A 21,781-nucleotide genomic window follows, 5' to 3' on the forward strand; every position below is an offset into this window, starting at 1 on the left:
CTCAATACCCCGGCGGCCTCACTTTCGGTTCTTTAGGCCAAGGTTACCTTTACTAAATATCTTTCGTGACCTCAACAACATTGTCATCCGGCTGTGTTAATGGCGTTCTTTCGGCGTCTGTCCTTTTTCTTTTTCTCTTACCCACCTGGTTTATTCCTGAGATTGTCAACTTAACTACTTGTGATAAATCTATTACCACTCACAGTTACATATTACATTCTCAGACTACTGATAAACGAGGTTATGATAAGTTTTAATCTTTTACTTTGACCTTCATCTTTCTTTCCCTAATCCATAGACAGTGATCAAACATGTCAAGTGAAGATCCAAATATATGCCTGGAACTGTGAGAGCAAGAGCCAACCAACGCCTTTAATTTAATAGAATAAGGATCAAAATAAACCTGACAAAATATATGGAAAAGAAACAACGAAGCCCAAAACAAATAAACAAACTATAATCAACGAGGCTCATAGGACCCCACGACTTTCCATCTATACATCAACTAACCCCCTCTTTCGCCGCCTAATCTTCATTCGCATGTACCATTGCCTCATCTTGTAGGACCCCCGTACGTTGGTAGGCAATTGAGAGATCAGTTCTCTAATTTACCATTTTGCAGCGCAAGAGCTAAGAGAACAGGGCCACATATTTCCATGTGATGCTGTTTCGTGATGTCCCATGTAAATAGCTCGTTCATTGTCATTAATGGGATTTCCGATCCACTGGATGGCTTGTTATTTAAGTAATCGATGTATTCTTGGTCATAAGTTGCAATGATAAGTCTTATTTGTTCCCGTTCTTGAATTATCATAGGTCGACTAAGTAGTCATAAATGTTAGGTTAGCCATATATGCACTGGGGTTAAATAGGCATCACTTACCAGTACTGCTTTTTGGCGCCTGGTGCATCTGGCTCCTGATATATCCAAGATACCATCTGGGAAGTTGCCTGGTAAATGACCCTGTTGTTGTATCGTCTGTTGGTGGGTTTAACTTCCACAATAACCGCAGATGGTTTTGCATCATTGGGCCCTGGATTTCGCGAAGCGAGATGTCCGTCTGTTCTAGCTTCGAAGAGATATGGCCTATCCCCGCTGTTTGGTTCTACATCTCTCTTCCCAAATCGAAATGACTTTCGAACTGGTGACCAGTGGAGACTAACATCGGGATGGTACATGCAAATGGAGGCTAGGACCGCGATGAGATAGCCGTTGACGATTTGTTCATCCTCCACCTTTGGGAATGCTCTGCGCGCTGAGGCAGGACTCATAGTGGCATCACTGTTTGAAATATCTGATGGGCTTTTTCTGGAGTTTTCATGAACCGTCATATTGCGGATACCCTCAGCTAACTCCTCCGAAGGAGAATATCCTCCATATCCCGTGATCTGATCAGGGGGTGTCTGGTATCCCTTTTTCCCCAATGGAGTTGGTGATTCCTCTCTGCCGTGCATGTTGGTCTTGTGGGCTGCAGATCGGAGTCGGCTGGATATTGGGCTATACGAAACATTTTTGTCCTGGTCTTCCACTTGTTCATATTGCTCTGGCAGGCTGATTACCTGGTGATGGGCAAACCAAACATATGAAAATGTTCCGAGACTGTGAGGGGGACCAGTGTAGTTGGTAATTTGCGAAAGGTTTTCGAGATATATCAACCAGTCCTTATTATTCTCGAGCCATTTGTCCGCTTGTTTGAACTCCTTAATTCCCCATTTCTCGAGGTCTTTTGTTTTGCTCTTAGGGTGTTGGAACCAGACACTTCGAAGAAGGAGGTATTGCGATATATTGACTTTTGATCCAGATTCGCAGGGCGTGGAATAGATATTGGCTTCTCCAAGTTTATTATCTTTCACCATTTTGGTCCATGTCGGCCTATCCACAGCAAACTTAACTATCTCACTTGCCATGGTATACTAACTCTCGGTTTGGGGCTGGGCGGAAGAGTGAGCCCACACAAGTGGTCGGCAGGTTTAATATTTGACACAGATCTGGTGAGAAGATCAATAGCTCAGAAATATGGAAGGAGAAAGTTGGATAGTAAAATAAACGTCTCTTCAAAGCAATATACTGCTCTTTAAATATTATTCACTGGATATATTGCGTGTCTATTTTAAGGGACTTACGCGCCCTTATCCTTGACCAGGAATTCGTATGCGTTGCCCCATGACAGAGATGGGGAGGTCAGGTTTGGCTCTCATTGGAGAGCTAGGAGAGGGGCGCATAGCTCACTGCAAACCAACAGTGAATGTGCTTTGTTGTGGAGCATTGGTGGCATGGCGCTAATGGTCAATAACCATATAGCCAATTAGTGTAGTTCATTCGATTCAGATGTAAGCGCTCAACACCTGTAGAATGATATAAATAGAGAACTTGACAACTTCATGCATAGCAAGTTCCATTCTGGCCACTAAAATATATATTATTTGTTGGGAGTGGAGATACTAGAAATAGCATTTCTGGGCTGTATCCTAAACTTAGACCAGGCGTTGCAACACGTTTGCCTCAAGGTTTTGAGGCTCGGCGCTTAATTCGGCTTGGAATGATGAGTAAGCTACCAACCAACCCAATGAGCCTTCCAATTTTGGGACAGTTTCCGGATTATCTATTATCCTGAGTCCCCTACCCGATCTCACCAGTGCTGCCTGTTTACAACGCGTGCAAGTGTTTGCGAGCTTGCCATCAACAATATCGTTGTCGGATCAGAACATACAGCTTACAAGCGAACTACCATGGAGAACCACACAGAGCTGAACGCTGAGATTTTAGACACGCTGCTTGGCCATAAAAACCAGGTCTCGACCAAACTCCATACCATCATCAAGGTCCTCAAACCGGCCCTCAATCAGGAACACATCTACTTACCGGAGGACAAATTGCTTAAATATGGTATACGCAAGGAGACGATGGATCTAGAGCAAGGTGGGCGGTTTTTTAAGCCGATGTCACAATCGGTTTTTGAGAGTTTGCCTCGACTTGAAGAATACTATGAAGAGGATGAATGGGATCCGTCGGACTCTACTTATGATGAAATACATGATGCAACCCATATTCAGCGTAAGCTGAAAGGCTTCATAGGAGGGGAAATCCCAAATACTCCAACGGACAAGTGGGGATGTCACCGGGTACTGGCTGACTATGCGGAATGGGATTTTGCATTGTGAGTGACTGATTATCCTTTTATTGTATTCAATATGGTTATTAATATTTTCCGTTTGCCCATTAGCCTTGAACGCACACTCTATGGCGGAAATTGGGGCAGTACGGGACCGGGACACGAACCGACCGACTGGCGTTATGAAGAAGCTTTCGATAGACATGTACGGGGTACTCATCTCCAACCCCATGTTATATCTCACTCGCTCCATGGTTTATACCCTGATGAAGATGCAAACCTGAAGATTACCCGTAGTGAAATACTCCTTGCCGCCGACCTTATGAGGGAAAGATTGAAGTGCCCATTGTATGTTACCAATGATTTATACCCGGTATGTCACGCACTCGTACACTACCGTCTTCTTACATACAGCTCTAGGCTAACCAGTTACACTATAGATTCTCATGGTTTCTTGCTTCAACCGACAAGTTCGTATGAATGAAGTATACTTTGAAAACGGAACCCTTTGTTTCAACTGTACTCCGTTCATTAACTTCGACACCTTTGAACGATCCAAACTCGACTTACTTGCTCGTTGGGCTTTAAGCACGCCTATAGGCGAAACTAGCAAATACCCAAACATCAAACCGATTGCAAAACTCTTAAACCGTTTCTTGAAAGAGAGAAATCGCAGAAATAAATACGTGCCCAAGCGTGTTAAGGAGCTTAGGAGGGGTTGATACAGTCTCTTTATCCGAAACGGAAGTATTTCGAAGTCTGTGTAACATATTGATTATTGTCTTAGATACCCCTGGCTGGATTTGTGAGTGATTACCTTTAAGGTCATGTTATGTCGTGCTCATTTATTATATCAACTGTATGCCTGCCTTTTACCTCTGAGCTAACCAACGCAATTTTGGAGCTTTATTTGCTAAGAGGAGTGGAGAAATACCAATGTAGCTATTGTAGTCCCAATTGAAAACCAACAGATAATTGGCGCAAGGTGTCTTTGATAGTGCACTTTGGTTAGATCACAGACACTCTGTTAAGCCATCTGAAATGTTTGGGATATACATCTAGTAAGTTCCAGATAGCTCTACGTTTTGCAACCTCCTTTTTTGATAGGAATGAGTCGATGTCACTTGTTGTGAATATACTTATACTACATTGTCTTCTTTTGCATTTTTACAGTCTTGTGTTTTAACAATCAATTGGGGAATGTCATTTAACCATTCGAGAATAAAACTCCCTATTTTAATAATATTCCAACCATCAATCTGAGCTATATTAGGTATCTACCCTTGATTTATATGCACGCTTAGCTTTGAGCAAGGCAACAAGTTAACGGCCAAGCCGTCCATAGAGACAATCATCAATTATGAAAAGAAGTGAAAAGTCTCTTAGAGGCACTGGGAATGTCTCTACTTACGCATGCTAGGAGGCGTAGGGCTTAATCGAAATAGCCTCCTTCTGGAACATATATTGACTAGGTTTTTATCAAAGACTTGGGATGTGTACTCTGGTGTTGTGTTTTTGGTAGTTACGCTTAAACTGGTTATATGATACAAAAATGCTTGGTGCGTGGTAATTAACAACCACGCCCAAGGAGTAACCCTTTTTCTAAATATTGACAACAGAGTAAATTTTATATTTATCCAATATATAGCACTTAACTTATTACTCGATAGAAAGTAAGAAATACCTAAACAAAGACAAAATGAAGTATAAATGAATGAAGCAACGATAAGCATATCTCCGATGAATTTGATGCAGATGCTAGATATAAATTCTAGATCGCTGCTGTCATGCTGCGTTGCCAAATGCTAATTCGAGGTATAATGTGCTGGAAATGACGGTCATTTTCTCGAAGTAGTATTGAAAGATCACAGACACGAAGCAGCTCGTACTCGGCCGGTAATTTCTTACCATTAGAGGAGCTGTGTGTGTGTGACTCGGACAATGTTGGGCTATTCAAAATCTCATCTGAAAGAAGTACTAATCCTCCGGGCCGGACTATGGAATGTGGTCCTGCCATACGCTCTATGAAAGCATCTGGGTCAGACAAGGGGCTTGGTGAAGCGTCAGCCAACAACACCGCATCGAAGCCGGTAAGCTCGGGCGGAAGAGAACAAACGTCGGCTGTCTGGAAAGTGACTCTCTCAGGGTGTGCTGCTGTATCTAGTCGGGCACACAAGTTTGTCATACGTCCGCCATTGTCACGTCGCTCATACATCCTGCTTCCTGACCGGGCCATGGTATTTGCTGCGGTAATGAAGGCCTGGTTCGAGTCAACTCCAACCACGGTGTTGAAGTACTTGCTTAGCCCAAAAGTCGTACCACCAACAGCGCATCTTACATCAAGCGCAGACTGAAGTTGTAGGCCTTGGGCGCGCGCTGTATCCACGAGGAGCTCAACTACACGGTGCACATAGTTATGGCATAGACTTAGTCCGGCGGTGTCTAACACTGCAGGACCAAGTGTCTCAGCCATAGAGCCATAATGCAAGAGCATGCGTTGGTTCAGCTCGCGGCGGGTATTGGCATCAACGTCAACTTCAGCGACAGCTTCATCTTGCTTGATGGCTTTTGGCTTTTCAATCTTGCTTCCTGCAGAGAGAGCAAGTCTGATACCAGAGTGCTGTAGGAAGTGAGGTCTAAAAGGGATCCTACCCCAGATACTGGCCTCATCGCCCGTAGCGGCAAAAGCACCACCAAGAAGCAGTTGATGCTCACCCCCATAAAAGGGGGTGCTGAAATCCTCGTAGTAAGGGTGAACGGCAAATCCAGGCAGTGGGGCAAAGGCGTCTTCGCACCACTGCCAGACGTTACCAAAGACATCTCCGAACCCCATTGCTGTGGGCGGGGAGGCATCCGTTGGAGTCTCAGATCCAAAGGCCAGATTAAGATTGACGCCCTTTTGTGCAAGTGCGTGACCGTCCATGCACATAACAGGGTCGTCCTGAGGACCTGGTTTCTCTGGCAAGGGGTCTCGCATGCGGTGATGCTCGACTTCAGAGATGAGCCTGTATGATCGGCCACTGCGCTTGCTACGCCAGGTGCAGTATGCTTTGGCTTCATGGTAGTTGACACAGACTGGCCAGTCCCAGGGCATCGTCACTTCATCAAAGATCGTGCGCAGGCGATAAGTGTGGAGCCCGGCCGGGCCGTCCCGAACCCAAAAGCGCGGGTGTTTAGTGTTATTCAGACGTCGCTGTCCCCATCCACTCTCGGACCAGTACAACTGCTCGCGGTAGCCACCATCGGCAACAAAGTCGTAGAACTCTCCGTTGCTAATCAGATATCTGCTTGCTTCGAAGGCGCTCACCTGGACACGCTTATGACCGTACTCGTTGTCCCATCCGAATGAAGGGAAATCGTTTGGCTTCCCCATAACAACCTCACCAGCGGGAACGCTGACCATGTCGTTATCTGGCACCAACCTCTCCTCCTGGGAAGTACGAGCAGAAGTCGATGGTGCAGGCCAAGCTGGATGTCGAGAGAGCAGATCGACAGGAGACTCTCGAATGAGCACTGAGCTAGTATCCAGGTGGATTCCATCGTGTTCAAGAGCCAGGACAATTGCCCAGGCTTTGTCATTCATATTGACGGGTCGCCCCATTTCAGCACCAAACTCAGTGTTGGCGATAACATCACTAACAACGGTGTACACCTTGGCCCTGTAGGCGTGTACTTCATCGAGCTCCGGCCACTCGGTCTCGTCGGTCGACAGGTCATCCCAGGAGTTCTCGTCCACGCCAACCTCCAGCAGGGCTTCGAAGTGGGTGTTGACGGGGCTGTCGACCAGTCCAGCAACTCTTAGCTTGTTGATGTATACGGCGGCGGTATGACCGTAGTAGAAGATGAGCGGATGGCGCAACTTATGGTCCGGCTGGCGATAGAAGGCTGACCTCGTACGCAGGCCGGCGAACAGCGTTTCATATAAAGTCCATGTATTATCAAAATACTGCTGCATCTCAGCTCGGCCAGTTGTCGCCAAGTTGGGCAGCGGGAGTTTTGAGATTACTCCAGCCTCATTTACTCCGGGACAGATCCCTGGCTGTGGCGCCTTTCCGGTGAACCATCTGTCCTCACGAAACAGGCTGTGTGGCGCCGTCTTCGCGTTTATCGATGTATGACGCTCCCATTTGGCCTTCGCCACAGCTTCGGCGCTGTTATCAACGGTCAAATCAGCCACTGGTGGCATCTTCCGGGGTGTTACGCCGATTTATTCTTTGTCCTCCTTCTTGGACAATGGGAGAGCCGAAAATTTTTTCAAAAGGAATTGTATATGACGATATTTGAAGAGAATATGGCGAAATCTAGGAGGTACTTGATTTTCTCTCTACCAACTAGTGGACTGTTAGCTATCGGGTTATCTATAGAGTGGTCTAATTCTTTTATAGCCGGCCTGATACTGATATGTTCCACCCGGCTCTCCTAGAGGTACTACGGATAGCTTCATCCCCTTGACCTTGGCGGTTCGAATACCAACCATCACGGCCCTAGCTATTTCGTGGTGTTCATAACTGAACTACGTATGAAACCTGCTGGAGTGACAAATGGAGCCACAAAAGCCAGTTGGGGAAGCAGATTCACTTCCGCCGATTGGGTTGATTAGAATTCAGACTGCCAGGGGGGGCGTTGCATGTGTCTGCTACCCGTCGCTTTGCGTTTTCGAGACGTTGGTGGCTGGCTGAGGGCATCCTGTTCGTCAGCGTGGAGGCATTGTTGTCTTGCTAACTCTGCGAAGCGTTCTCCATCTGACTGCATACCATTTTGATATCAGTATTGATCGGGTAATAGGTTCAACAATGGCTGGCTGATATACATTGAACGACTTAACTACCGAGATCATCGGTACTCCGTACTGTCAGAGTTCATGCGTTTTCTCGAGTGTTTTCAAGGGTTGCAGAAACTATCTTTCCTTTCCTGCAATATCCTCCCTGTTCCACAAGGGCTTGATAACAGACTGGCTCATTGCTGCAGTGGTTTGTTGAACTATACATAGCACAGATGACAGCACGGTGCACCTTTGAAGAGGGTCACATAGCTATTCCTGGCTTCAGAGAAACGACATTTGTCCCGAGGAAGCGAGAATATGTATGCCCTGGAAACATTCCGAATTCTAGAGATAATGAGAGATGCAGCGCTGCCAGTGCAGGGATACTTCTCCAATCTCCTGTTCATACTGCCTTTGCCCAGGCATGCAGTCAACCCCCACTCTCAAGCACCCTGGCTGAGATTTTCTCCAAAGTTACCTCCGCAAGAACGGATGCAGACGCTCGCGTTCGAACCCCTCACCCTTGCATTCAGATATATCGTGTCTTCCGCCTTATCTCGCACTCCGACACTATATATTGAAAAGGTTCAATCTTACACATGTATAGCAAACACTGCATCACTCTACAGCAGACACACAGCTACCATCGATACCATCGCCACTTTGATCTGCCGTCATTCCCGTGCAGTCCGTACTCGATAGGCTAGCTTGCACCATGGCTCCCCACGCGAATAGAGCCAAGGTTGATGATGCCAAAGCCAACTCAATGGCTGGTACTGGAGGGTCGAACGCTCTCCACGCTCTCCTTACACTTTACCCCAGCATCTGCTTCCTGCGCTGCCAGTGGCAGGATTATTCGGGTGTTGTGCGAGCCCGCATTGTCCCCATGGAGCAAGCACAAGCCATCGCAGCTGAAAAGAGGAGATTACATGTTCCGGCTTGTGCATTCCATCTGACCGTGAGCCACGAGAACATCCCCGAGATGGACCCAAGAGGATATCACTGGTTGATCCCAGACTGGGACTCCCTGTATCCCGCATCTCAGCAACTGGGGGTGGACCCTAGTTATGCCACCGTAATGTGCGGTGTCGTTGAGCATCTTCCTATCAGACCGGAATTAAACTGGAACTACTGCCCCCGCAAGGCTTTGAAGACCGTCGTTGAGAAGGCCGAGAAGCTACTCCACGTGCATTTCCTCGTCGGCTTTGAGGTGGAGTTCCAAGTTATGAAAGCTGCCGCCGACGGCAAAATAGGCCCTCATAGTTCCGGACTAGGTCGTTGCGCTATTTCAGGCCTCCGTGACCCTTGTGTGGCCCATATTCAGGAAGTTGTGCACATCCTGATTAAGGCCGGGGTTGGTGTTGGGGCATTTCAGACTGAAGGGGACCGTGGCCAGTATGAGATTGCCCTCGAACCTCAGTCTCCTCTTCGAGCTATCGATGAGCTTATCTTTGTCCACGATACTCTGAAGTCTGTTTTTGCCCGACATGGCTTAATAGCAACGATGGCACCCCGGCCAGTGGCGTCGCACAAACAAGTCGCGGGACAACACACCCATATCTCGCTCAACCCCCCAAACAAGGAGACCTCGTTTTTGGCCGGTATCCTCCGCAGACTCCCCGGGCTCTGTGCATTCTTCCTGCCGTACGACCTATCATATGAGCGTGTCCAGCCATACCTCGCCGGCCATATAGTTGCATGGGGATCTGAGAACCGAGCAGTACCTGTCCGCCAGATAAAGTCTGGTCACTGGGAGCTGCGATGCGTTGATGCTACAGCCAACATGTATGTCGCTTTAGCTGCAGTCATTAGTGCCGGTACAATAGGGTGCATCAATGAGGAGCCTTTGGTATGGCCCGATACTGGACTTATTACCGAACATTTCCCAACAAGCGGAGTCGAACCCTTTCCCAAGAGCGTAGCCGGGTCACTAGAGCAACTAGAAAAGTCTTGCGACAGCCTCCAGGAGTTCATGGAAAGCCGGATTCTTCGGCACTATATTGCAGTCAAAAGATATGAAGCACCCAGACTACAAACCTTGTCCGAAGAAACTGTCCGGCAATTGCTATGCGAAATCTTTTAGCGGATACTTCAATCACGAAGGGGGCACATCCACAAAATTACTTGTTTCTATACCCGTGGGGTACTTGGGTGCTTAGATTTTAGTCAAATGTTCGAAATGAATGAAGTAAAATAAAATCCTTGTCTTGGTCTTGACGTATACACCGATAACATCGCGAAATGGCGATATGGTGGTCCATGTTCAAGGTACATCAAGAGGGGAAACAAGAGGGGCCAGGATGTAGAATTCCAAACTGGACCGGTCAGAAAGGAAACTTGTCCGACAGATCTTCGCAACCGAGTAATGCCAGCATAGTCGTTAATGCAGCTGGAGGTCACATAAGCAGGAGCCCATTCAAGCGACTCTTCGACATTTTTAGCAAGGATGCAAGCCGCAACTATCCATGCCTCACTTTTTTTTTTATGATGTTTCGTCAGACATTGAAGTTGACTGAAATTTGCGCTGGCAGTTCATTTTATAATTCACACGCATTGAGGTCAAAAAATGATCTTCACTGCTCCTCCCGTGGCCCAGTAGGTTATCAGAATTGAGAAAACACTGTGCTCTGCATATCGAAATGCATTGGTTTCGCTAGATCTGGTATACCTTGACTCGAGGGAAATCATATGCAAGATGCTTTTGCCGTTGAAGTACCAACTGAATACGGAGTACGTGATGACAGATATTATTTTCCGTTGTCAACGCATAAATAAAGTGTGATACCAAAATTAGAATGTGGGGCCGGGTATTTGGACGGTAATGAGGAGGCAGATCAGATAAGTTTTGGCCTCATCGAAGCAATGAATGCAGTGGCATGCTTTTCAGGCCTATGGGAAACCAAGGGGTAAGAAGAGAATCCATGCAAAGCCACGTAGCTCGACCGGAATGAAGAGGCATTCGAAGGTAGATTTATAAGACAACTTTTCAACTTCCTTTTCGTATGTAGGTACCTTGCCTCAAACTGGTATTAATGTGTCCTTTCTAACAAACCACCACCACCCACCCATCTTTGAAATGAAGCCCGCCGGTTCTGCCCAATGTGAGGTCATCATTGATGATGCTCGTTTGGAGGATGTCTCTCTTCATCCATTCCTAGTCTCTACCTCTCGAGGCTTTTTACCCTTGAGAAACCCGCTGGTTACCCTGCCGAAGGAGTTCAATGCCTTAGAATCACTGTTGCAGCGTATGCCAATAAAGACTGCCTCGGGCGAACCGGGCCTCCTAGCAGATGGCAAGCTTGGTGATGTGGTTGATAAGGAGTTACCTGATCTCACTGCTCAAGTAGATCTATACAGGGATAATCTTCATGTAATAACCGCCTTGTATCGAGATTACTCCTTTCTCGCTGAGGGCTACCTCCTAGAGCCATGCCATAAACGTTTTATGGAAAGTAGTGAATACGGGATTGGGCGGCCCTTTTTGCCCAAACAGATCTCGCGGCCATTTGTTAGATGTGCAGAAATGTGAGTTCCGTTCCCACCGTCTCCAGCTGGGCAAATAGCAATGGGAGCTAACAGAAACGAAGAGCTGGCTTTAAGCCGTATCTCGAGTTCAGCTCATACGTACTGCTCAATTACCGCTTAGAGAACCCCGCAGCCGGCCTTGAGTTCTCCAACCTGCGCCTCATCCGAGCTTTTGAGCATGGCCTTGACCCGGCATCATCTGAATCGGGATTTATCCTGGTGCATCTCACTATGGTGAAACACTCAGGGCCCCTTGTCCAAGGCGTCCTGAAGGCGTTTGAAGCTGCATCACATGGAGCCACTTGCGGCGGTACCATCGAACAGAGGAAGCTGCTCAATGAAGGCCTCTCAACACTTGTTGATGCCTTGGCAAAGTTGAACTCCCTTATGAAGATAATATACCAGAAATCAAAACCAGCAGAGTATAACAATTTTAGGACCTTCATGTTTGGAATCACTTCTAATTCCATGTTTCCCGACGGGGTCGTATATGAGGGCTGCAATGACAACAAGCCCATGTTCTTCCGTGGAGAGACCGGCGCTAACGATGCAATGGTGCCACTCATGGACTACTTCCTTCAGATTCCCATGCCTGATACGCCTCTTACAGTGATCCTTGATGAGTTCTCAGAATACCGTTCTGACAAACATAAAGATTTTCTCAATTTCGTGAAACAACGTGGACGAGAATTGGATATCAAAGGATTTGCCCTCAATGGAGTCGGTACTGCCGGATCTGAGGATGTTAGAGACGCTCTCCGTGAATCTAGGGGCTTGTGGCTCCAGATCCTTGACCAGGTGCGTGAGTTCCGTTGGCGCCACTGGAACTTGGTCAAGGAGTATATCCTTAAACGATCCGACCATCCTACCGCAACAGGAGGCAGCCCAATTGTAACGTGGCTGCCAAACCAACTGGAAGCAGTCCTTGACTGCATGATCCAGGTGTACGCGGCAGCGTTGGAAGCCGACAATAGAGGCCTTGGGAGAACTTGTGACAGCATCATGGAGGTTGCTTTGAGACAAAAAGAAACACTGAAAAAAGAAGTCGAGAAATACTGTGCCGAGCGTGGCTGACACGCCAGGGAAGCGATGTTGAATCACATCTGTCTATTCCTTGAACGAGTTAAGTATAGTAAAATGCTGTGGTAGCCGATAGGTGCGCAACCAATTTATATAAAGATACAGAAGAAGGAACTTAAAAATAAAACAGAAATATGTCGAGAGCTGTCAGCGTTCTAGTTAGCGCGGAAGCAATATTAGCTTCAAAACATTTCATGGTTTTCCTAGGAACAAGAAGCATAACTAATTGAGCCCCACGCATAAGTATTGGACGATGTTGGAGCCGGCATTTGACTAGTTAGCGTCTCGAGTAACTAGTAGTTAACTAACTAGTTAGTTATGTGATACGCCCCCACCTCCTGCTCCATTTCTTTACGCACCAGACGGCCGATTGGTCTTATCTTGTATAAATAAATAACCGTAGTATAGCCTCCTGTCTTGCAGACCGTCATCATTCATATATATTCTATGCCTATTTATCGTCTTCCCAGTGATCAGCCAGACGTCGAAGAATTTGCTGCTCCGTTGCGTCTTGCATAAGGCTCGGGTCACGTAACGTTCCCTTGGGCTTCCGAGATGATTAAATTTAAAGGAACCAAAAATGTAGACTACTGCCCAATGGCGCTGCTTTTTACTTATCCGTTCGTCTGAAGTTTAACTAGACCTGCCTCGAACAATTCAACTATGTAGATTTACCAGAATATGGGGAAGTATAACTGGGCATTCAAACTGAAATTCCGCAAAAACTAGTTAACTAGTAATCTTCAACCATCTATGTTTGACGCTCATCATCGGACATGTAGAGACACATAAAGGTGTATGGGGAGGGGCTGGGAGTGCTTTAGCTAGGGTTTTTGAAGGTTCGAAATAATACTGTCAAACAACTGAGTGGCTTTCTCTCTGGCTTCATCCTCGGTGGGGTTCTCGCTAATTTCAATTTCGGCAGACGACCACTTTTTGTGGGTGTTGTCTCGAGCGAGATCGCGAAGAGTTTTGTTTTCGGCATTTTTGTTCAGTTGGAAATTAAAGCGGCAGTAGACTTTCCCGTCCTTCTCGAATCTCTCGCCGAAGTCGAGCCTCCCTCCCATCTTTTCGTCATTGGTTCCAGATTGCGTGGGAGCTGCGCGGGTACCGGCAGTTCCTGACCCCTTTGCAATCTTGACCATCCTGCCCTTTGAACTCATAACCCAAGTCTTGATGGAGTTAACGCTAGCAATCATTCTAGACGACATGATGGCAGAGGTATTATGAACCCAAAGTTTAATGAGAAGTGTATTAGTTATGATTTGCTCAAAAACTGTCGTATATGAACAATATCAGCTTCGTACTCAGCAGTCTTCATTTGGTTCCTTGAAACTTACGGAATCGCGGTAGCCTGATGTCAAATCGCCCGTGGGTGCCGTTGTCTGTACGGAGTAGATAGGAAAGTAATTAACTGATATCAAAGTATTCGAAATAGATATAACTCATGGTAGTTACGGAGTATGGTTATTTGGAGCGGGGTATCACCAGACCCCTGCTCTGGCCTTGACAGCCCCAGCAAAGAAAATAAACCTATCACGGATATAAAACCAAGGAATATGATGGTTGGATCCTTAACAGCCAGTCGTTAATTGTTGGCTAGGTATCATTTGAATCAGCTCATCCTCAAAAGGGCAGGCCGACTCTGATTGCCAAGCCCACGCCGGGTTTTTTCCGCTTGCCCAACGGGAATTAACCTTCCCAGTTAGTTACTGTCCGCAGTCGAACTGTCTCTCCAATAGCTACTGACCTACCAGTTACCTAGGTAACTAGTAACTGATCAGTTAATTTCAATTTGACCAACTTACGATTATGCCGCGATGACCCAGCAAACAACCTTGGAGTGATGAAGGCTCCAGGCGTCTCCGGGCCTTGAGCGCTCCATGGGTTAGTGTCAAAAGGAGTGAGCCCACACTAATGGTAGGCAGAGCTGAAGTTTGACAGTTAGTTATGGGTCTATACGAGGGCTCGGTAACTCGCGCGCCAATCATATAGGGATGGTAATGGCTTATTTAATACTCAAGCCTTGCCGACTTCAATTAGGTCATGTGATCAACTAGTTACCGTATTTTGAGGTCACCGGTCTATATTGTGTCGTGGAAATCCATGGACTCCAAGCTCCTGCGGCAAAGATAACACTATACCTTCTTCTTGCCCTTTATTTATTACTATGAACCCCTTCAGCAATAGTCAAGCACCCTTAATAATACAATACGGTTGACGAATCGGATTCCCGTAGGTCAGGTCCCGTCGACAAGAGATCACGGGACCTCAGTAACTAATTAGTTTGCTCAAACCGGTTAGCTTCCCCCGGCCGAACCTTAAGCCGTTACCTAGTCAATCAATCACGTGCTTAGGTACTTTCCATTGGGCCTCTGACATCCAGCATCATTTGTTCCACATAATTCCATGATTCATTTAGCAACCACCATTCAGCCAAAATGAAGCTGCCTTGGCGCTTACTTTGCTTTACTAAAACCCACCGTTCAGCTAGAAAACCTCAATTTACCAGATGCCATTCTTCTGATTCGAGAGCTATGCACACCATACCACGGCAATCCCAAGGTACGTACGCGGGATCTTGTACAAGCAGGGAGAACACGAGATAACTTATCGTGAGGAATCAGATTGGAATATACATGATGAGTTCTTCCAATTTACCCGAGGACGCTTTGTCATTGATGAAAAGGAACAGCTTTCCAAACGGCACGTTCGGTTCAACATGAACGAATTGGCACAGGAAGCTGCGAAAGCAGTTGGTGCAAAGTATTGTATCAATGTCGAAAAGTGCGCCGATGGAATGTTCAACAAGGCGTATATATTCACTCTTGACAACGACAAACAAGTCATTGGGAAAGTTCCAAACCCGAATGCCGGTATACCTCACTATACCACTGCTAGTGAGGTAGCAACACTTGACTTTGTGAGACATGCCAATACTTTTCTTTCTCACAGCTGCCATTGTTACCTCCTTCCTTTTTTTTTTGTTTTTTTTTTTTTCTCCCATGACACTTTATCACTAACTTTCACTAGATGCGTAATGTTCTGAAGACGCCTACTCCAAAAGTGTATTCCTGGAATTCTCGAAAAGATAAGGGAAACAATGTAGGGGCTGAATACATCATCATGGAAAAGTTTGATGGGGTCCAGCTAGGACAGGTGTGGCCTTCCCTAGATCCATCAGACAAGATGAAGATATTTCTCCAAATATTCGACTACCAGAGAGTATGGACTCAGAAAAAATTCAATGCATTTGGGAGCCTCTATTATCGCGATGACTTGGGGGAATCAATTCGTAGGCCACTGGCTGACGAAGAAGGCACTCAAATAAATGAGCTTGACCGATTTGCCATAGGGCCAGCCACAGGACGTGAGTGGTCTGATGATGGCCGAAGTTCATTAACTTGCGACCGAGGTCCATGTGAGTGTTTCATTCTCCCAGACGACGCTAAATTGGTCTTTATAATAATTATTGCTTGTAATCAAGGGAAATCATTACTTGAATATCGGATAGCAGTTGGACACCGAGAAAAACTAGCTATTGAATCTAGGATATGTGCTCCGAAACAACTAGCCATGCTCTATGGACCAGGACTCTACCGGCCTACTCAAGAAAAGAGACTTGACGCAGTTCAATGTTACCTCAAGCTTGTTAGCATTCTTCTTCCCTCTGACCCATCTTTGGCTAGCGGCCACATATGGCATGATGATCTGCATAGCGAGAATATTTTTGTCAGCCCGAAGAATCCTACCGAGGTAGTCGGGATTATCGATTGGCAATCAACTCAGATATCACCATTATTTGACCATTGCATGGATCCTGCATTCCTTGAGTATGATGGTAGTCCCATTGGAGATAGTTTGAAGCGCCCTGAGCTACCAGAGAATATGAAACAACTATCCGAAAGTGAGAAAAATGACACCATCAAGCAATACCTAAACAAGTCTGTCATGGTAGCCTGGCGTATGCTTGTCAAGAACAAAAACCCTAGCCAGTATGCTGCCATGATGTTTGAGAATACAACAAAAGGATACCTGCTTCTTCTTTCTCGTCGTCTCTATGAACTGGGAGAGCCTCAATTCCGGGCTTTGTCACTAGACCTGCAGAAAGAATGGTTGAAGTCCAACGCCAACGAGGAACAAAAATTCCCACTCTCCTTTTCACCGGAGCAGGAAATTGAAATTAACGCAGATAGAGAACTATCTGCGTTGAGCTCTGAGGTCATGAAGAGTATACAACAACGACTTGGGCGTATTTGGCCTGACAAAGCTCTGGCGGAACACGATGATTATCAGCAGCTGAAGCCATTACTTGCCCAGATAAAAGAGGAGTTGGCATCCGAGCTCGTGAAAGCCCCCGAAGAAAAGGCAGAATTCGAAAAATTTTGGCCTTTCGACTGATGCCTCTCCGTTTAGGCCATGATCGTTTTGTTACATGACTAACTCTTCTTGGATAGTTGTAATGACAGAACAATGTACGATAGACCAAATTAATAAGTTTGAATATTGGTTAAGGAGTCGTTTTGAAACTTATGTGCTATCCCCCCATTCAGTCCGCTGTACCCTACTGTGTTACCCCAGTCCCCGATACATATATACCCTATAGCTGCTTCTTCGCCTCGATATTTTTGTTTTGCTCCAGCATAAAGCCAACAGATCTTGCAACGCCCTCATCGAGAGGGACATAAGGAACGTATCCAAGCCTTCTCTTCGCCTTGTCACATGAAAAGTATCTCGTCATACAAGAGTATCTAACCTCCCGTCGTGTAAGTCGTGGCTTTTTACCAAATAATCCAAACACCGTTTCTAGGATGCCTCCTATCACGGTAAGAGCTCCTTCTGGAAGGACCCAAGCCTGTTCAGGTTCGACATAACGATCCATCAATGCCCATATGGAACGGGCCATGTCCCAGAAATACACCGGGCTGTCGTTGGTAATGTTAAATGCTTCGCCATCGACACGCTCGTGGTCAAGAGGAAGAATGGCTTTTGTCTCAATCCGTTTCATGGTGGCAAGGAGTAGCTCGGCAGCAAGCATGTGCGCATAGGCAATGTTGCCGACATAAGTAAAATCAAATAGGTTATCGTTGTCGCCGAGCTGGAAGGATAGGACGAGAGGCGACGCCTTGGAGCCGTGCTCAACCAACTTCTTCGTAAGAGTTGTGTCACGCTCGCCGTGAATACCGGCAGGTCGGATAGCAACTGTTAGCATGCCAGAGGGGGAGGTACCATTATACTTTAGGACGAAATCTTCCGCAAGTGCCTGATAATCAATGTTAATTAAAGTAGTTGTCAGGTAGCGTAAATTATCCGTACCTTTGTTTCAGTGTAATATTCTTGCTGGAGCTTGCCAACGATTTTGGGCCATCTCTCATCGACATTAACCAAGTCACCTTGGGTGTCGTGAACCACCGATGAGGAACTAGTATAGACAAAAGCTTTGCATTTTCCGCCCCAGTCTCCTTTGGCGCCGCCTGCGACCTCTACCAAGTTCTTTGTACCGTTGACATTGACATTATACAACATCTCCCTTTCCCCCTCCAGGGGCGGTGGGGAGACAGTATCGATGATAACATCTGGTTTCACTATCCTAAACACTTTTAACAATTGCTCTGTGTTCAGGATATCTGCATCATGATAGTCCGCTCCAGGAAATCGGTTATGTGTTGTTCGGAGGTCGAGAACGGACACTTTAGTGTTCTTGTATGACGGGTATCGGTCGCGAAGACGAGGGTGCGCAAATCGGGGATCGGGCTTCCCGCTCGCATCAATGACTTTGGAAACTGGGTGGGTGGGTAGTGAGTCTTCGGATGGGAAGTTGAGTAGCTGGTCAACAACGTGAGCGCCTACAAAACCGCAGCCTCCTACAACTAGGACATTTCCTAGCTCGATAACACGGGATTGAGCCATTTAGCTGTCTTCTAGGAAAGCAATTCCAGAGACTAAGACAGTATATAGGGATTATGCTGCGCCAATTTGCGAGAACGGAGAAGAGCAGCTATTTGTATCTTCATCAAGGCTGCAAAAACGAATCGTGACGTTGTCCAAAGTTTGAATTTCTCCTTAACTGATTGATGGCTCGAGCTTCAAGTCTCGATCGGGACTAGCGGGGTGCAAGTCAGCCGCTGTTCACGTGATGGAATTAAGCGCCAAAACATGAACTCTAAGTTCCCCCAACGTATACATTAACTGCCAACCTGTCAAGTGTTGATCGCATTCCCGGTTCCTACACATATCATATACCCTCGGCATCCATTGGTAGATGAGCTCTCACTTAAGGTGCTGATGAAAATGGAACGCTTATTGTGTTGAAGTACAGATTTCTATATTTGCAATTAATTAAGGCATGCAAGCGTGAAATTGTGCTAGGCCAGAATATGAGAAAGATATGCCTCTGCAAGAGCCATGTTAACCCCACCATTAGAAGCAGGCGAGAAATTATGGTACAATGGCGTAGGTTCGTCTAAATGCTTCGTCGACATTGACAAGATAATATGTCCCTGAGGCAAGACTTTCAATGCAGCCTTGGGGTGTATAATTTCGTTGCTGATATGCCTTTTCGCGGAGTCGACACATCTAAAATTACTTTTTTTAGTAAGGCTACACATTTAAAAAAGAGCGGTGAATGCTGACCTGGTCGTAGAATTCGGGTGACTCGGCCTTTCGAGCTTCAAGCCGCTGAACCAAGTTCAGTTTGCGTGCCATTTCATCGGTATTACCTTTGACACGGAGGCTATACATGCTGCTAGCCAAACCACTCCCGTAGCTGAAGAATCCAACTCTCTTGCCTAGAAGCTCCTTACCCTGCACACTGCTTAGCAGACTGACTAGTCCAAAGTATACTGATGCTGTATACGAATTGCCGCACATGGTTGCTGCCATAAGACTAGGCTGTACGCGATTCGAGAAGCGCTTTTGCGTTAGAGTCATGAAAGTTTTTTCTACGCCCTTGTCGCCAAGGGAACTCTCATAGTCGATTTCTTTGACCTCGGTGGGGATACCCTTGAAGGTGGGATTTTGTGGATCTGCTAAATAGTCATTGTATAGCAGCCGTGCATACGACTTGGCTACCAATTTGCAGTTAGGGGCATGAAAGACAAAGTAATCGAATGAATCAAGTGGAGTATTCCCCGTCGTGCCGTTGACAAGCTGAGAAGACTTCTTCGCTTGATAACGCTTATAGCAGTTATCCAGAGCCCTCAGATAGCACTTGTTCGAGAATTGACCATCTACAATCGGGTATTCGGACTTGAAATCGCCCTTGTAAAAGTCATAGGTATGTTGCATGAAAGAACCACGAGCTGGCTCAAAGACCAGAGGGGCATTTGGTCCGATCAACATAGCAACGCAGCCTGCTCCTCCGGTGGGAAGTGCAGCCGGCTTATCGTATAGCGCAATATCTCCCGCCACAATAATCGCATCTCGGCCATCCCATGCAGATGACTCCACCCAATTGATGGCATTGAAGAGAGCATTTGTTCCACCGTAGCAAGCGTTGTAGGTGTCCACTCCCTCAATATCGGAGTTTTCTCCGAAAAGCTGCATGAGGACAGACTTGCAAGACTTTGCTTTATCCAGCATAGATTCTGTCCCCACCTCAAGGCGCCCAATGGTATTGGGGTCAATCGAGTACTTTCGTAGTAGGGAAGAAACAGTCGTCAATGTAAGGGAGTAGATATCTGATAAACTCATTAATAAAACCAACCCAGTCTGGCTCGTGCAGTTCGTCCTTGATTATGCCTACCTTCGCGGTCATCGCAAAGCTCATCTTTGTCTGGCCAAGTCCAATGGTATACTTTCCAGGACTGGCGCCCAGGAAGGTCTCCAGCTCGGATTGTGCCACATACTTGAAAAACATCAGCTTCCCAAGACTGTAGTATAAGGCTAGGTGGTTCTCTACTTACGTGACTCGGAAAGTAGATCTCGATGGCTTTGATGCCGACGTCTTGAGCCATTGCAGTAAATGTTGGGGTGTTTTTTGAAGATTTGCAACGTAGACAAGCTGGTGGCTATATAACTAGCTGGAGAGAAGGAAATAGGCAGCAGCTTTTCCGTTAAGGAGCGGGAGGACATCCTGTGCTAAGTACATGACTAGATGGCTAATTGACAGGGGCTTGTGTTTGTGCACTGCCCCCAAAACCAGGCAAATTAGCTATTAACATCCCACCATACGGGGTGGTGGGTCAATTAACATGGCAAGGGAGCTGAAGCAATAAATGAGTCGACATGGCTAAGGTTTCGGGTCGGCGCGTGTGCGGCTAGTAAGTTACGAAGCGCGCCCAGGTATCGTTTTGGGCGTTAACTGACTATAATGGAACCAATAAAATCGCAAAGATTTTACGTAGCCTCGTTCTCCGTGTAAAAAATTAAGGGCACCAAGTATTTCTTAAAGACACGCCCTATCATGTATATCAGCGGTCAAAATTAGTCATGTATCTTCCATGTTTAGTCCGGATTTTTCTTTCCCGCGGAGTACAACTTCAGTATGCGACAGCGACAAGGTTTCGATGCTGTTCAATTACGGGCTCCACCATAATTGCATTGAAGACTTGTGGACCTACATACCTTGTCGACCAGATCCGGGGAAGCAGGCCGTGGGCTGACTGGAAAAGTGGTGTATTTAGGGAAGATCTGCTTAGGTAAGAATAGTAATGAAAATATTTTTAAAATTTCACCAATGAGATCTCTGGAAATATAGTTGGTCAATTTATACCAATTTCTAAATTTATTATTGGTTGAGGCTCTTAATAGATGCCAATGGGGCTGTTGTTACCGCAATCGGGTTCCTACAGACTAGAATTCTGCAGTTTGTGTAATTACTGTGTCCTATGTGGGGGTGCATGGATGGCCCTTTTTTTTGTATTATCACGGTATTTCAAGAGAAGTAAGCCAGTGGAGTAGATCACAGAACTCCTTGTTTACTTCTTAGACTTATTGATTTGACCTTTTCGAGAAAGTTGTGACAGGATATCTATAATATTTATATGATCGTGAAAGACATCTAGCTCCTATAGCGAATATATTTATATCAATATATTTTAATTTGAGCAAAAATATATGTACTGCTCCATTTGCTTGGATTTGACAAACAGAACGTGCAGGATCGGTGGGTATGTATCAGTTCGTGCTAATCAGCAGTATGGTATTGTTATCCTTGGACTGGAAGGCTTTGAGTCTTGTTTGTTTTGGTTATACATCAAACGCTAAGCTCTGTTTCAATCCCGAGAGAAATCTTCGAGGTCCATAAAGCTTGAGAAGGTCATATCTTCAATTTCCTCTCTAGTCTCCCTACGGCCAGTAA

At 46.2% G+C, this 21,781-nt stretch overlaps 10 protein-coding genes across 10 annotated transcripts; 5 read left to right on the top strand and 5 right to left on the bottom strand.

Annotated features, from left to right (window-relative positions):
• Positions 1 to 595: 595 nt before the first annotated feature.
• Positions 596 to 1,908, bottom strand: ARB_03631 (uncharacterized protein; the record flags this gene model as incomplete). The annotated part of the gene is made up of 2 exons (XM_003010079.1): positions 596 to 821; positions 884 to 1,908. The coding sequence occupies 2 exons, from the start codon at positions 1,906 to 1,908 to the stop codon at positions 596 to 598; spliced, it is 1,251 nt and encodes a 416-aa protein (XP_003010125.1).
• Positions 1,909 to 2,730: 822 nt separating this feature from the next.
• Positions 2,731 to 3,835, top strand: ARB_03632 (uncharacterized protein; the record flags this gene model as incomplete). Its single annotated transcript, XM_003010080.1, has 3 exons — positions 2,731 to 3,158; positions 3,315 to 3,486; positions 3,554 to 3,835. The coding sequence occupies 3 exons, from the start codon at positions 2,731 to 2,733 to the stop codon at positions 3,833 to 3,835; spliced, it is 882 nt and encodes a 293-aa protein (XP_003010126.1).
• A 1,049-nt stretch (positions 3,836 to 4,884) lies between these two features.
• Positions 4,885 to 7,299, bottom strand: ARB_03633 (uncharacterized protein; the record flags this gene model as incomplete). The annotated part of the gene is made up of 1 exon (XM_003010081.1): positions 4,885 to 7,299. The coding sequence occupies one exon, from the start codon at positions 7,297 to 7,299 to the stop codon at positions 4,885 to 4,887; it is 2,415 nt and encodes an 804-aa protein (XP_003010127.1).
• An 809-nt stretch (positions 7,300 to 8,108) lies between these two features.
• ARB_03634 (uncharacterized protein) lies at positions 8,109 to 8,456 on the top strand (the record flags this gene model as incomplete). The annotated part of the gene is made up of 1 exon (XM_003010082.1): positions 8,109 to 8,456. One exon carries the CDS (start codon positions 8,109 to 8,111, stop codon positions 8,454 to 8,456), a length of 348 nt encoding a protein of 115 aa, XP_003010128.1.
• A 134-nt stretch (positions 8,457 to 8,590) lies between these two features.
• ARB_03635 (uncharacterized protein) lies at positions 8,591 to 9,958 on the top strand (the record flags this gene model as incomplete). Its single annotated transcript, XM_003010083.1, has 1 exon — positions 8,591 to 9,958. The coding sequence occupies one exon, from the start codon at positions 8,591 to 8,593 to the stop codon at positions 9,956 to 9,958; it is 1,368 nt and encodes a 455-aa protein (XP_003010129.1).
• A 993-nt stretch (positions 9,959 to 10,951) lies between these two features.
• On the top strand, positions 10,952 to 12,474 carry ARB_03636 (uncharacterized protein; the record flags this gene model as incomplete). Its single annotated transcript, XM_003010084.1, has 2 exons — positions 10,952 to 11,383; positions 11,455 to 12,474. 2 exons carry the CDS (start codon positions 10,952 to 10,954, stop codon positions 12,472 to 12,474), a joined length of 1,452 nt encoding a protein of 483 aa, XP_003010130.1.
• Positions 12,475 to 13,304: 830 nt separating this feature from the next.
• Positions 13,305 to 13,679, bottom strand: ARB_03637 (uncharacterized protein; the record flags this gene model as incomplete). The annotated part of the gene is made up of 1 exon (XM_003010085.1): positions 13,305 to 13,679. The coding sequence occupies one exon, from the start codon at positions 13,677 to 13,679 to the stop codon at positions 13,305 to 13,307; it is 375 nt and encodes a 124-aa protein (XP_003010131.1).
• A 1,242-nt stretch (positions 13,680 to 14,921) lies between these two features.
• Positions 14,922 to 16,881, top strand: ARB_03638 (uncharacterized protein; the record flags this gene model as incomplete). The annotated part of the gene is made up of 3 exons (XM_003010086.1): positions 14,922 to 15,045; positions 15,108 to 15,403; positions 15,514 to 16,881. The coding sequence occupies 3 exons, from the start codon at positions 14,922 to 14,924 to the stop codon at positions 16,879 to 16,881; spliced, it is 1,788 nt and encodes a 595-aa protein (XP_003010132.1).
• Positions 16,882 to 17,080: 199 nt separating this feature from the next.
• ARB_03639 (uncharacterized protein) lies at positions 17,081 to 18,390 on the bottom strand (the record flags this gene model as incomplete). The annotated part of the gene is made up of 2 exons (XM_003010087.1): positions 17,081 to 17,743; positions 17,797 to 18,390. The coding sequence occupies 2 exons, from the start codon at positions 18,388 to 18,390 to the stop codon at positions 17,081 to 17,083; spliced, it is 1,257 nt and encodes a 418-aa protein (XP_003010133.1).
• A 690-nt stretch (positions 18,391 to 19,080) lies between these two features.
• Positions 19,081 to 20,435, bottom strand: ARB_03640 (uncharacterized protein; the record flags this gene model as incomplete). The annotated part of the gene is made up of 2 exons (XM_003010088.1): positions 19,081 to 20,159; positions 20,225 to 20,435. The coding sequence occupies 2 exons, from the start codon at positions 20,433 to 20,435 to the stop codon at positions 19,081 to 19,083; spliced, it is 1,290 nt and encodes a 429-aa protein (XP_003010134.1).
• Positions 20,436 to 21,781: the final 1,346 nt, after the last annotated feature.

Source organism: Trichophyton benhamiae (genome assembly GCF_000151125.1).
Source record: "Trichophyton benhamiae CBS 112371 chromosome Unknown Abenha-F-c-01g09.f1, whole genome shotgun sequence".
Taxonomy (NCBI): domain Eukaryota; kingdom Fungi; phylum Ascomycota; class Eurotiomycetes; order Onygenales; family Arthrodermataceae; genus Trichophyton; species Trichophyton benhamiae.